The sequence below is a fragment of the Primulina tabacum genome, chromosome 3 (assembly GCF_025594145.1).
Source record: "Primulina tabacum isolate GXHZ01 chromosome 3, ASM2559414v2, whole genome shotgun sequence".
Classification (NCBI taxonomy): Eukaryota; Viridiplantae; Streptophyta; class Magnoliopsida; order Lamiales; family Gesneriaceae; genus Primulina; species Primulina tabacum.
Genome location: NC_134552.1, coordinates 6478662 through 6494792, shown reverse-complemented (window position 1 = coordinate 6494792; position 16131 = coordinate 6478662). Strand labels below are relative to the sequence as shown.

Below are 16131 nucleotides of genomic sequence, written 5' to 3'. Positions count from 1 at the left end.
TTAAATTTGCATGTGAGAGGAGGGTGAACTTTTAGTTAGTCACAGGAATACGAAGTATCCGCATGCAGTTGACACCCAATTTTCGACGATAATCTTTTTTATATTTTATAATTATTGTACCTAAATTTTGTATATTTTTAAATTTCTCCATTGTTTGATGGACAAAATCACTCTTCACTGATTTTTCTTCTATTAGAATTCATAACTTATCTCATAATTATATGTCTATCACTAGTATCATAAATATTTATAAAAATCTACATAGATTTGCTGCCGAGTTAATAAATTTTTCAAATAAAATTTTGAGTAGGTCTTTTGTGAGACGGTCTCACGAATATATTTATCTGTGAGATGAGTTAACTCTACCGATATTCACAATAAAAAGTAATACTCTTAGCATAAAAATAATATTTTTCACGGATGACCCAAATAATAGATCTGTCTCACAAAATAAAACCTGTGAGACCGTCTTGTCTAAAATTTTTATATAGATATGTATAATAACATAATCACATTTCTCATCTGGCTTCTATGATATCTATATATATATGTGTGTGTGTGTACATATATGGATCGAACAATTATTGTCAATGTTATGAGAATAATCGAAATATGACGCTTGAATTGTTATAATGTTAAAAATATTTGAGTTTTACCGTCAATATCAGCTGTAATTTTTGGTAAATCGATAATTATTTGATACTATAATTATTTAGGTATCAAATTAAAGTCAATATTTTTACATATTCGATTCTCGTTTAGTGCAATTATTGATAGCTGGAAGAGCAATCGAAATGTGAAACTTGAATTGTTATATATTTTAAAATATTCGAATTGCACAGTTACCATCAACTATAACTTTCAGTAAAATTGCTAGTGTTTTATCCAACAATAATCATATATTGATCTTGATTCTTACTATAGTAGAATTTACTGATATATTAAATAATCCAAGATTTTAACAAAATCCTATCGTGATTATTTTTATTATGATTTTAAATAACAGATTATGGTAATTATTAATATTTCAAAATATTATTATACTCATCTTGACATTAATTGGTTTGGTGAATTGTGGGGTTATCGGAAATATTTGATGCATCTAACCGGAGTAATAAATTCAATCTCATGTTTTCATCCAATACTCTGGCTTTCCATACTTTTTATTCCTTCCCGCCCGTCCCTCGCCGAGGGTAAGTATAAAAGAAAGCATTTTTGCACACACTTTTGTACAATCCGAACAATCAAGCCATAACCCTAGAGGGAAGCCTCCGCGCGAGTAGCGGTGGACCTCTTTTTCGGTAAATCAAATGCGAAATGGGTGGACAACCAATCCAGATGCAATAAAATGGTGAAAACAAAATTTGAAAATGAATAAAAAGGCAAATGGAGAGCTCGTGGTTTGGTCGACCTTTGTATCAATCACCCATAAAAGTGCCTATATTAAATTTTACATGCATGCACTATGAGCTGGTTTTGCACATGCATGCATGTACTATTTATTTAACATCTTATTGCTACATATGACTCGAATATGCGTGTGTGCGTGTATATAATCTAAAAATCCAAAAAAAAAAAATCAGAAAACACGAAATAATAGAAAAATAAGTTATTGGTCTTTCTTCTCGATCTTCGGTGCACAGCGAGTAGTGTGAGTTGAGGCAAGGAAAATCTTTTTTTTCGCAAGACAAATCTGCTTGTATGTAAGTGCTATACGAAATGACAATCGTCTTCAAAATACAACAACTCCGATCCAGAATTGCATCACCTCAAGTTCTGGATGTTAGTGAACAATACATATGTCTGACAAAATAATCCTACTTTAATCATTAGTTTTAGTTAATTATAAAAAACTCTATCTATAAAATTTTAAATTTTAATACGGTCTCTAATGTTTTTACATAAAATTACTTGATAAAAATATATAATACACAAAAAATAATCCATATTCTTAATGTTTTTTTTTTAAAAAAATGGGTGAGAGGTGTGGGACAATTATTGGGAACGATGTATCTCTGCATGTAACGATAGACTGCCAGTGGTTAGGCTTGTGAACGATACATAAAAATAAATACCAAGGAGCCGATTCCATCAAGCGAAGGGTCATGTTGAGTATTTTTTTTAATTAGATTTTTACTTATATCAATTTTTAATAATATAGCATTTATTTATTTATTATAAATTTCATGCACTTTTTCGAAACTATTTTTATGTGTTATTTACATTCATTGTTTTTAATTTTAAATATTAAAATGGATAATTGACCATTTCTAATTTATCAGAAAAATATAATCTTCAAAACACTACCCGAATCTTTACTTCCTACATAGTAAATCGCTCTCACAAATTGTATATTCAAACATAAATTCCAGTTGATTACGATTAATTAGAAATGGATATGATGCCTCAAATAGAAGCTTGGATAGTAGAGTATGATGATACCTATCAAGATGTCAGGTGTTCAATCCGTCTGTGTTATATCAGTTTTGAGTCTAGCAATATAGGGTTTAACCAATGTATTTTACCTGATCAGCGTGATTTGCATGCTACTGCGTTGACTATTTGGGTTTACCAAGAGTGTGCCAATAACTAATTTAATTTTTATGCATTATTATTTGATTTAACCATAAGATTCTTGAAAAAATTACTCCTAATTTTTAATATATCCGATTCTTATATGAACAAGTACTTAAGACCTGCACATCAATCATCTTATAAACATAAATTATTAGTAACAACTTTCAAAATACAAAATAGCAAATCTTTTGTTAAGCTTTCTCACAATCAATCAATCTCTAATGAATAATGCATACTGGTGACACACAGCACCTGTCGAGAATTAGCATCCCAAAAATGACTAGGATGATGTTGCATATATACATAAATCTGGATGTGAGAGAGCCACCATGATATTAATAAATTGTTAGTCAAGTTGCTAATAACAAAAATATGGAAACAAAAAATCTAGAAGTAGAGAACAAAAGAAATCTCGTAAAGACAAAACACAAAACGAAAATAAAAATACTATTGAAAGTATGAATATCATGTATAAAAGAACAATAAGAAAATAGTAACCCAAGTCGAGGCCTGTACGAAATACAATTTTCTTAAAACAGATTTGTCCCCTCCGACAGTGCTTCGAGGATCTGGACAGACAACTGTTTCCAAGGATACAATGATAAAACCTTGTAGCAACTTAGCACGAAGTACCTACCTATACCGGCAAATTGAAAATATACATTCACTTTATCACCGAAACTTAACGGAGACCAAATGAAAAAGCCAACAATATGAAATGCAAGAGAACGTGGAGAGAGAAAAGACACTCCCACATTTATGAGTCATAACTTTCATTCAAACTATAAACTTGATTCAAATTTCCAACATAAATTTCAATTGCAAGACCAGTAACAATTTGAACAAATAAAACAATGCCGTGAATTTTACTTGAGGCACGTCATGTGAGGGTACCGGCAATAGTCGTAGACTGATTCTACCTCTGTTATAACAATGTTGGCTGCATGTGAATCTACAAGCAACAGGACATTTTCAGTAGAATTTGTCAAAAACATTATAAATAATGTCAAAGAAAAAAAGTGGGATTTAAAGCATCTACAAAAATAGAAAATTTCATGATACAATTAGGATAATCCTTAACATACCGTTACGTGTGAATGATATGATTCAACATCCTTCCATCATCTCGCGTTTTATTTTAGTTTTACAATAACTTGATTTTAAAAATAATTATATTATCATTGTACATTTGAACAATAACCTAAAATATCTCTTCCATGCATTGTGCGCGCGAAGGTGCGTGGCCTCTTTTTTTAGGAGTTCGATAGCCGATATGTGCTAAAACCCAAACAAAGCCCAATAATTGAATTGTACCATATGGGCATATATCGGGCTTCTGTGAAAAAATGAACAAGAAACACAACATTTTCATAGTTCCCGTAGTCCGCAGCATCGATCACTACAAGAAAAACTTCAATCAACAATACTCATACGACAACGGTTTTTATTAAAACCGTTGTCTTTTTTCTTTTAACAACGTTTTAACAAAAACTGTTGTCGTAGCCTAAAAAACCCCGCTTATAGACAACGGTTTTTAAAAAACCGTTGTCTTTTATGTGTCTACGACAACGGTTTTTAAAAAACTGTTGTCTAAGACCTTTTTTTTGGGCTACAACAACCGTTGTCTATTAGCGGTTTTTTTTTAGACTACAACAACGGTTTTTAAAAATCGTTGTCTTTTGGATGGTTTTTTTGGGCTACAACAACGTTTTTTATAAAACCGTTGTCTATATAAGATTCTGTCAAGGGTCTTTCGGATGAAACGTTGTCGTTTTTTAGTGTTTTATTTGGTTAAAGATAACAGTTTTTGAAAAAACGTTGTCCTAGTTTCTAATTTTTTTTTAAAAATCGGTTAATATTAAGCGACGGTTTTACAAAATACCGTCACTAAAATTAAATTTAGCGACGGTTGTAAAAACCCGTCGCTAACTTTAGCGACAGTTCCAGCCTGTTCGTCGCTTACTTTAGCGACGGTTTGTTGCACACCGTCGCCGATTTACTTTAGCAAAAATCGTAGTTCTTAGCGACGGTTTAGTCAAATACCGTCGCACAAGTGTCTATAAATATCCGCGTCCTTAGTCATTTTCTTCACACCCCTAAGTCATTTCCTTAGTTTCACTTCTCAAATTTTTTTTTCTTCCACGATTTTCCTTAAATTTAAATTTTAAGTTAAAGAATATAAATATATTAATTTAGTAAGATTGTTAGTTTATTTTGTTAGGTTTATCAAATTATAACCGTAAATTTTTTTTTATTTTACGAAAAAAACTAGCGACGAAAATCATAAAACAATCGTCGCTAATTAGCGACGGCGATCAAAATACAAACCGTCGCTAATGAGCGACGGACAACCAAAACCGTCGCTATTAGCGACAGGATTGTTTAGAAAAACCGTCGCAAAATTTTTGTTTTACAACGATTTTTCAATTCTACGACAACGGTTTTTCACCGTTGTCTTTGAGCGTGCCCTTTTAGCCACAGTGTCTTTAACAACGGTTTTACAAGACCTACGACAATAGTTTTCACCGTCGTCTTTGATGTATACGACAACGGTTTTTCACCGTTGTCTTTGAGCGCACCATTTAACAACAGTGGCTTTAACAACAGTTTTTTTGACGTATGACAACGGTTAAAAACCGTTGTTTTTCGCTTTTTTTCTTGTAGTGGATGTTCAATCAAATAAATACACTATTAAGTTATAATTTGATAAAATTTAATTTTCGAACCAACGTACAGTGTAAATTCGCCAGTTCCGCGTTATCGCGAACCGTTTTGGTGTGTCGACAACAAAGTTTATTTCTAATTTCATTCGTGCATAATTTGTTCTATAACTTGAATGATCTGAACTTACTAGTAATCTTCATGTCTCACTTTATCTTCTTAATTTTTCTTCTATTTTCTCAAAATTCACGTATTTTTTTATTATTTTATAGTAAGTAAATTACATGAACACGTGGAAATCACGTGCTGTGATTTTTGATATGAATTAATCTATGATTTTTTATATGAATTAATCTAAGCATGGGTTGGTTTATCCTCGTTTAAAAATTTGTTTTGGGATGTCAGTTAGGCCATGCTAAACAGCAAGTTCCCGAGGGGATAGCGTGCCAGTCTGTAATTGGATATGTAGTCCCATGAAACCTGTGCCTGTTTAATTCTTTCTTTGTTGGGAGGAAAAAACAAAAAACATAGAAAATTAAGTATGACAAAAACTTGTGAAAAAAAAGTCGTATTTTGTGAGATGAATATCATATTAGGGTTGACTCATCTCACGGATAAGATTTGTCTCACAAGAGACCTACTAAATAAATCTAGCTCACCAATCAATAAAATTCTAAAATGCGGAAATTCTAATTTAGTTTTAATAGTTCTAATATAATTAGTTTATAACTTACCCATATATAATTATATAATTGTATAATTTAAAACAAGTGCAACCCTAAAAAATAAGAAAAAACAAAGGACGACTTCGTCTGGCTACGAACATTTTTTCAAGTGAATATGTCATATATGACTTGTTATCTAATACGATTTACTTGATTAACATTGTTTGCAGGATATTATGTTAGTTCGAAAGTTCACTCAATATAAACTAATGGATAACGATTATTGATTTTAGTGTCGTATAAAAAACACCAAGAAAAAATTTGCTCCTAAATCAAACTCAACTACAATGGTTGGTTTCTTGCGCAACCAGATTATTATTATCGTGAAAAGATAAGTCCGAAACTGAATCTAACCAACAAACTAATATGAACTGCCGGTTTGGATTAATGGTTTTAGCATATCGTGGTTTGGATTTGTTTAATCAACCAAACCTATGTAGGAAATAATATTTGATTTGCTATTTTGTTAAATATGTGTAGATATAGGATATATCGAATAATCATGGAGTTTCTTTTGAAGCTAAATTATTTTATTTTGATAATTTATAATTTTTATGCTTAATTTGTAATATCGTGGTCGTACATTATCATATTCAAGGAGATAGGTTTTGCCACTTTCTATATATCCAGATTCGTTTGGATATATAGAACGTCACCTCATTCACGAATCGGGATAAATATCCAGATTAATTTGGAGGTAATCTTAATAGCTAGAGTTCACTAAAAAGTCACCTCATTCACGGTATCCATTAGATAATCTAGAGACCCGCGTTAGACTCTATTTATACAGATTTGTTGGGAAGTTATCCAAGAGCTAACCCCTGTTGGCCTCTCATAGTTACATAATTTCGTCGCTCAGCAAGACGTGGCCTACCTCCCGAGCCGAACTCCAATTGAAAACTTGAACTGACTCAAGTCTCGTCAGATAGATAAGTTCATTCCTCAAATGAACTCCCACTCATATACATCAATATGTAATCCACATAGATAAGGCTCATAAAAATTTAATCTAACATTATTTAAGATTCTGATTATCTAGATTCTAACGGATTTAGAATCCTACAAAGACTAGAGTTGTAGCCGTCTAAGAACTCTACTCGCATCGTGGTTTTTTTCCCATAAATACCAGGTTCTTGTCATTGTATATGCATTCGTATATTCACTTATTCTGCACACACATAATACTCTCTCTATTTTCTTATTATCTGACTTAGCGTCGGAGGACTATGCTAGAACAAACTTTCGACCTTCTTCTAACGTTCATGTTTGTGCTTCAGATCCAAAAGTCCGACCTGAACTTCCAATACGAGATCCAACCTCCCAAAACATCTCGCAATTTTTATGAACATCGCATTACATTGTCGTATGTTTTATTATATATGTATATATTGTTATGTGTTTGTTAAATAGAAGCTTGAGTATTTTTTTGAATGTCTTTTGCATTAATGCTATCTCGATAAAAATTATTATAAGGTGATATTATTGAAAATTTAGGCTTCGGTTCCAGCAGGTGACGCTAGCCCGAATGCAGACCTCAAATTCACTTAAAGTCTGAAATCACGAAGGAGACCGTTAGAAAGGAGCTGAGAGGGTGTTCCAGTATAGCCCCTCCGACGCTCAAGTCATATACTGCGAGTATAATGAGAGAGCAGCTAACAGTGCTGCTAAAAGTCAATATATTGAATGAATAGTGAGACTCTCAGACCTGATATTTATATGAGAATACATGAGTTCTATCATGCTACATTGGCTAGGAATGGGCGGGAGTCCAAAATTCGGTTTGAGCATAATCTTGACTAACCCATTCATGAGATATCACAAGGTTATAACATTTATGAATTATAGTTCGAGCCAAATATACATCGCTCGAGTCATCCTAGTTATGTTAGGATATATAGCTAGACAAATAATTGTACAATTAAAGTTGATTCCATGAATAATTCCATGTCTCATACATATTCCCCTATAATCGTGAAATTACTGCCAACAAATTTAGAAAAATCTCATACCTAAAAAGCTATTTTTTCAGAAAAATTGACTCGTATGAATATTTGTAGCATTAATTATGTGCGATGCGGTTGGTTGACTATAATGAAAGAGGAATGGGGAGCAAGCGTGCAAAGGCAATTGACATCTAATGATTCCCGTGCGACAAAGCATGAACATTAAGTTTCCTCAAAATATATTATTAACATAAATATTATTAGGATAAAATATTAATATTGTATATGGACAAAGAATAACTTATTTTTCCATATTCGAGTTGATGGACTAGATTATGTTTGATCAATAGTAATGGTTCGATTATTTACCAAAACTTTCTCGGAAGAGCCTGTCACATAGAATTTGTTAGTGCAATTTATATAACTAACATAGTTTGCATGCTTCAGTGTGTTGATCCACGAGTATTTAATTATAAACAAAATAAATATATTGTTTAAAATTATATGATTGATTCTTGTTTGTAATACTACTAATTGATATAATCAAAAAATAAATTATTATTATATTGGAACAGAAGAAGAGTGGATTAGAATAGCGGAGTGGTTATGACTTATGAGTGTATGAGTCAGTCACCACCCGGCAAATCAAAGTCCAATTGTTGCTTTCTTGTCCCCTCGCCAATTATCAATATTTCAACTCCTTTTTTTCCTCTGTCCCCTCTCTATTTTATTTTTTTCCATAAGTGTCTTATTTTATATTGACCAGTCTTTTGTGAGACGATCTCACGAATCTTTATCTGTGAGACGAGTCAATCCTATTGATATTCACAATAAAAAGTAATATTCTTAGGTCATTTCCAATCCTAAATCTATTTTGGTGCAATTTCTGCACCAAATATAACATTCATCTTCAACCCATTTACTTCAAATCTTACACTAAAAAATATATTCTTAAAATATTCTTTTTGTTTACTATTTATTTATAAATTTAACAATATAATTATAATTAATGTTAATATTAGTATTAATTATTAAAATAATATATTATTGAATATATTATTATTAAAGATATTTAATTATTAAAATAATATAATTATTTTATTAAAAGAATGTTAATTATAATTATTTTAAATATATTATTGAATATATTATTATTTAAAGATATCTAATTATATAAATAATATTTATAATTTTTAATATTAATATTTATGATTTAAATTTTTTTTTTTAAAAAAATAGAGCTTTGCGCCAAATTGACGCAGAAATGGAGCTGCGCTATTTTAATCTCTGTTGGAGAACAATCCTTACACCAAAATGGCGTTTCGGTGCAAGGGTGGGAGATGTCTTTAGCATAAAAATTAATAATTTTTCATGAATGACCCAAATAAGAGATCCGTCTCACAAAATATGACCCGTGAGATCGTCTCACACAAGTTTTTGTCTTTCATATTTATATAATATAATATACAAAATTAGTTAATTAATTATTTTTAGGATCTTATTTTGGAAAAAAATTATAATTAGTTTTCACACGTAACGATGAACCTTCTCTCAATGTATTTCTGGTCGCTCGTATGTGTTACGTGTGAAAAAAGTTAGAATTAGTGTAAAAAAAATAATATATTTATCACCATTTTCGCAAGAATCAACAAAACTGTAAAAATAAGTCATAATACTGCCACCATTTTTACCACCTGCAAAAAACGTGCGATATATTGTAATTGTCTTCGACGGCCGCGATTCACTGACATCGAGAAATCCCAGTCGTTGATCGGGAGAAAATACAAACGAGGGGCACTTTCGTAATTTAAGTGTGATTCTGGGCTTTGGTTTCTCGGCCGAATAAAAAAACAAAGCTCTCCCTCATGTCTTTGTTAGCTTTTTCTGCTGGATTGGAGGGACCTTGAGAAAATCTCTCTGCTTTGCGTTCCCTGCTTTTCGTACAGTTATTTGAAATTCTTGAGCATAATCTGTTTATAAGCTGGGTTGTGAGTACTGGCACTTCCATAATCGATTTTCTGGTATGTAATTTTGTTATTATGCTAATGTAACTTTTCCGTTTTCTTTTTGTTTGATTTGGGTTGGGTGTGCTAAATATTGAGCTGAGATCTAGTAATCTTGGGTGTATGGTTTATGTTTGTTCTTAATAATTAACATGTGTTTGATTTGAACCTGAAATATGGATCTTCTTTGATTTTTTGTTGGTTTAAGTTTTCTACGCTGTGTAATTTTTTTGGCTGTTTATTTTATTGTCCGTGCTAGTGTTCTCTTGGCTGTGAGGTTGTGAAGCCAGAAATTTGCCATCTCCAACCCATATCCTCTGTTTTTTCTTCTACTGTCCTCCAAAATAGAGACCATGAATCTCTATTTAAAAACCTTCTCCAACCCATATTCTCTAAAAATATTACAAAATACTCCATTTTTCTTTTTTCATTTTAAAAAACACACATATAATTACATAATGTATTATATAACCGAACTTAATTAATTCGATAAACATAATACAATAAAACATGTATTAAACTCAATTTATTTAAATTAAAACATTTTTTTAACACGACAAACATAAACGACAATATATAACATTCATAATATAAACATAAAATATAAATCACGACAAATATAAACAACACATATGGTTTAAATAACAAAACATAAATTATATTATTGTTTATTATTTCCATTTCATGATTATTATAAACAATACTTGTAATTAATTCATGAAAATAATAAAAAAATTAAAATAAATTAACTAAATATAAAAATTATTTAACATTAAAATTAATTAATTAAATAGTTTGACGTATAATAATATAAAATGGAGCAAAACAAATATATAAAAATACAAAATGACTATTTTGCAATTGTTATGATGTCATTTCAGTAATTTGGTGGAATCTCCATATTGATCTTCAAATGAACAGTGATCCCCCAAGAATGGAGGATCACTATTGCAATCTCCAAAATGGAGATTGCATTTGGAGTTGGGATGGAGCACCAACCCATTTTGGAGATTTCCTCCAAAATAGAGATGGTTTGGAAATGCTCTTAGCGATGAACCAAAAACTATTGAAATTTTGGATTTGAATTCTTTATATATATATATTAGCCAATATAATAAGCAAAAACATATAAATCTGCGAGAAAATTGAAACAAAGGCACGATAAAATTCAATATAGCATGTCAACCAACCCCTCTTGCTTGGCCACTGGTTCTGGTAGGTTTTGATTTCTGCTGTTTCTGTTTTCTTTTTATCTTCAATTTTTCCAGGCAAAAGTTGAAGAGTACTACTTTGATGAAGGGTTTTACATATCTTTTTTTAAAAATCTTTTGTTGCTATAGTTTTCCCCCTGAATGCAGTTCCTCTTGTTTGTCAAAACAAAATGAGAAAATAACAGTGGATTGCCTTTTTGTTTGCTAACCTTTTTCTGCTTTAGTGTTATGTTTTTATTGAACGATTTGTTTGAATAGTAAATGATGTTGCTGAAATCCGGGATAGTAGCTGGGAGGTCGGATCTTCACTGGTGGAACTCGGATCAGACCTTCGAAAGGTAGTTAGGAGGTCGGATCTTCACTTGTGAAGCTCGTATCGGACCTTCGAAATCTGGAAGCACAAACAGGAGTGTTAGAAGGGGGCTGGAAGGTTGTTCCGGCGTAGCCTCTCCGACGCTCAAGTCAGAGAATAGAAAACTGAGAGAGTAATGTGTGTGCTGAGAGAATGTAAATATATGAATCAATAAACAATGAACGAAACCTGATATTTATAAGAGAAAGATAGAGTCCTGATTTGGTAGATTTAGATCCTTAGAATCTTGTGGAAGATTTGGTTAGATTATAGACAAGATTTGGTTTAGATATTACTGGGCTTGATTTCTGTGGGCTACCCGTTAATATCTAGGTAAGAGCTCTCCTAGGCATGAGCCCGCGTAGGATCTTGGTCCTTTGGGAGCTCGGCTCGGGAGGTCGGCCAAAGCATTTCCCATCGTCGTGAAAACTAACTCTGGGAGGTCGGCATGGGAGGTCGGATTTTGGAGGTCGGCCACCTAACTGATCGACGAGATTGTGGATACAGGAGGTCGGCTTGGATGACCTCCGAGATGACCTCCGAGATGACCTACCGAATGGCCTCTCGCCCACTTCGTGCGAGTGAGGTGACCTCCTGACGGGCTCCGTCACGAAGATGACCTTCCGAAGCTTTCCGAATACCTTTATGAGCTTTCTCTTTTTGGGATCCCGAGAGTGGGCCGGACCCATCTCTGGTCCGGGGTATCAGCAAACTTTAATTATTGTTTTTAAAAAGCATTTTCTGGAACATTTTCTTGTTTTGAATAACATACACATGAAACAATTGTTTCCCCGATCCCGGTGGTAAAGTGTTGGGATTTTCCCAAATGATAGTGCCTCGGAGTTAGGTTGATAAGTTTTGAATTAACCAAGTGTGACAACTGAATATTTGTTGTGTTGCAGATTTATAAAACAGCATGTAAAGTTTCGACTTTTATGTCTCCATTATTGTCGGGGGTTGAGGATCAAAGTCGATGTAATATTTCTTTGATGGCTTCTTCAGCATCAGTTGAATCTATCTCTCAGAATGGCCTGGGGTTGAAAGAGCGCAATTACTTGGGATTGACCGATCGTTCCTCGGTAGACAGCTCTGCCATTTCAGATGTAACCCAGGAAACCAAGAAGAATTTAACTATGAAGGCCACAGAATTGAGGCTTGGTCTTCCTGGATCACAATCCCCTGAACGAGATTCAGGCATTAACCTGAACAATATGGGGAAGCTTGATGAAAAGCAGTTATTTCCCTTAGTTCCATCAAAGGAAGGAATCTGCTCATTGTCACAAAAGATAGTTGTTTCTGGGAGTAAAAGAGGATTTTGTGACACTGCAAATGAATTATCAGAATCGAAAAGTTCCTTGTTTGGTGTGGGAAATTGGATGTTCAATTCTGCAGGTTCTGATTCCGGACAATCAAAATTAGCTGGTAATACCGGGACAAATGTTATGCCAGATATACCCGCAAAAGCATCTAAGGAATGCAATAAGAAGGTTAATGACTCTAACACCAACAGTGCACCTGCTGCTAAGTAAGTGCTGAAATTTCATGGGTAAATTTAGGAAATGATTTAGATAATTATGGTTGAATGAGGTAGTTTTATCCTATGGTGCTTGCCTCTGTTATTTTCTGTACGGTGTTGCAGGGCACAAGTTGTTGGTTGGCCTCCAATCAGATCTTATAGGAAGAATACTCTGGCCACAACCTTGAAGAACAATGATGAAGTTGATGGTAAACCAGGACCTTGTGCTTTATTTGTCAAGGTCAGCATGGCTACTGCACCTTATCTGAGAAAGGTGGATCTGAGAACATATGCCTCCTATCAAGAACTTTCTACTGGATTGGAGAAAATGTTCGGTTGTTTCACCATAGGTAAGTTGTTATTTCAGTGTAGGTTATTTCTTTTGCCATTACAGGTTCTAGGAGAGCATTCTTGTTTCAGGACAATGTGGGTCTACCGGAACCCCAAGTAAGGAGATGCTGAATGAGAGTAAGTTGAAGGATCTTCTGCATGGACCAGATTATGTGCTGACATATGAGGACAAGGATGGTGATTGGATGCTTGTTGGAGATGTGCCATGGGAGTAAGCTTACTTTTCTGCACTTTTATGTATGAAATTTATTGTTTTTTTCCGGTTTTTATTAAATGGAAGATGGGTAACACTATAAGTAATCCATATGCTTGGCAGTAACATTCGAGTCTCCCCTAAGAAAGACACTAAAAAAATGTGATATTTGTCCTAAGGGCAACTACAACAGGGGACATTTGGAAAAATCCCTGTATTCCTGGTGGGTGGACTGCCAGCTGCAGCCCAACCAGCTGCTTCAGCTTCTTTGCTTCTTCTTTTTTCTTAAAAAAATTATTATTTATTTATTTTTAATTAAAGTTTCTTTGGTATACATGCACCCATGCAAGGCCCATCTCATGCAAGCCCATATTTGTCAAACTTTTGTATTGCTATGTGCTATCAGTTTTTTAAAATAAAATTTTAATATTAGATTAATTGTACTATATGATTGTCAAAATATATACATAAATTCAATATTAAATTAAAAATATTACGGAAATTTTTTAAATTAAGCTAATTAGATTAAAGGTAAATCCAAAAAAATTATAAATCATTTTATTTAATGAAATAATAAATGAAGAGTAATAAAGTGACATCAGACCCATAAATATTTGGTTGGTGGGATATTTGACAGGAAAATGTGAGATATTTGAGAATGAGGATATTTGATTGATATGGACCAATGGACCTACAAATATTTGGGAGAAATATCCAGACAACTGTGGATGCTCTAATATCCATATGCTATGGAGTTTGTTTTTAGTTTTTACATACCTCGTGCTTATTCTTTATTCTCTGTACGTTGGAAAGAACAGATACTTGCCTTCTGCGACTGCTATACTGGTCTTGACTGTTGAATAACATCCTTAAAGATACATTTCATTCCCTCACTAGCATAGTAGCATTCCAATGCCTGAGAACTCATTTTCTTCATAAGCCTGCATCCAAATACAACAGTTTTCTTCATAAGCCTGCAACCAAGTACGGTGGTAATTGACTGAGTGCTCTCCAATCATAACAATGTTTGATTTTCAGTCGTCAAAATCAATTCATTTAAGATAAGTAAATACTGAATGAGAAGTTTGACAACAATCATGAGTATGCTTGTGACAATTGCTACTGCAGTTCATTCATACCAAGGAAACTGTTTTTTTCTGTATACTTTGTGACTCTTCTCTCGATTTAATTGAAGCTCTAACCATAGGTGAGTCTGTTATGGGTTTACCAACCTGCAGATAAAACGAAATGCAAGGCCATGAATTGCAGAATTCACATGGTTTTCAAAATGTGATATTATTTTTACATTTACTTTGTTTGTAAAAAACGATAATTCAATCAATGCATTGATAAAAGTCTGAGGAGACTTGAGACCAAAATCTGCATATAAATGACACAACGTTACATCTTGAAGACATTATATAGATAGACGATGGCTAAAATTTTAGTCCTCACTGCTGTGTATCTACTTATTTAGCTGAAAAAAATTTAATATTCATCCAGGATTATTTAAAAAAAAAAAAAATCTTTCAACTGCACACTTTTATAAGAATGTGTGATTAATGTCTTGACTGTTGGCATATATACAATTTAACTTGCATGAATTGTTCCCATATATGATACAATATGCACCCAATCTTTTCATGTTATTGACTACTTTTGCGGTTTTAGGATGTTCATCACTTCTTGCAAGAGGCTCAAAATTATGAAGGGCTCTGATGCTATTGGATTGGGTGAGAAATATTTGTTTCTCTCAATGTTTTTAGAAGGGAACAATTATGGTTTTGGTCTGTTCCACTATGGATGCTGATTTCTGCAATCAACAACGGTAAATGAGTTTCATTTTCTCTACAGCTCCCAGGGCCATGGAAAAATCTAAAAGCTGAAACTAGTATCCGACTATGGCCGAGTGCTGCTTTCTGTCTGCACGATTGACGGTGGAATACCCAACATTACAAACAGAAGAAAGCAATCGAATGTTTAACTCGATGCCGTATAATGTTCGGTATTGCTTTTATTCTCACGTGTTCTTGTGTGCATCGTCTCCGACAACTTCATGTTATATTTGTGGTATGTTTTTTTCTTGGCCTTTTCGTCTGCCCCTTTAGTAGTGAGGCCTTGTAAAATTGTTTGGAAAACTAAGTTGCATATGCGTGTTGTGTATTAAGTATGAATGAATTTAATGTTTGATGTCCGTTGGAATAATTCACTTGTAAAAAATGTTATTAGTAATGAACTGGTCTACTATGTGTTGTCCTATTTTAGCATTTTTTTTTTCTTGGTGCACGTACGGTACAGAACAGTACATTTACGTATAACATAAAAATGGGAATGTCCCTAAATTTTATCTGGAAGTAGAAATGACGACAAGCTTTTTTTACTTAAAATAAAAATATAAGATTTACATATTAATTATTTCTATTATTTTAACATTGGCCCCTATTTTTTATGGACTAATGATTAATGATTATTATTGAAATAAATCAGAATCATCAACTATATTTTATTTTTTTTTGTTATATATACTTTCTTTAGTAACAAATTTTCTACAACTTTATTTAGGTGATAACAAATAAAATTATAAATTAAAATATATAGT

The 16131-nt window shown here is 32.8% G+C and overlaps 1 protein-coding gene across 1 annotated transcript; it reads left to right on the top strand.

Moving 5' to 3' along the window:
* Positions 1 to 9675: 9675 nt before the first annotated feature.
* On the top strand, positions 9676 to 15791 carry LOC142539680 (auxin-responsive protein IAA9-like). Its single transcript, XM_075645293.1, has 6 exons — positions 9676 to 9927; positions 12375 to 12997; positions 13112 to 13338; positions 13409 to 13550; positions 15204 to 15265; positions 15387 to 15791. Exons 2-6 carry the CDS (start codon positions 12408 to 12410, stop codon positions 15416 to 15418), a joined length of 1053 nt encoding a protein of 350 aa, XP_075501408.1. The 5' UTR covers positions 9676 to 9927; positions 12375 to 12407; the 3' UTR covers positions 15419 to 15791.
* The last annotated feature ends 340 nt before the right edge of the window (positions 15792 to 16131 follow it).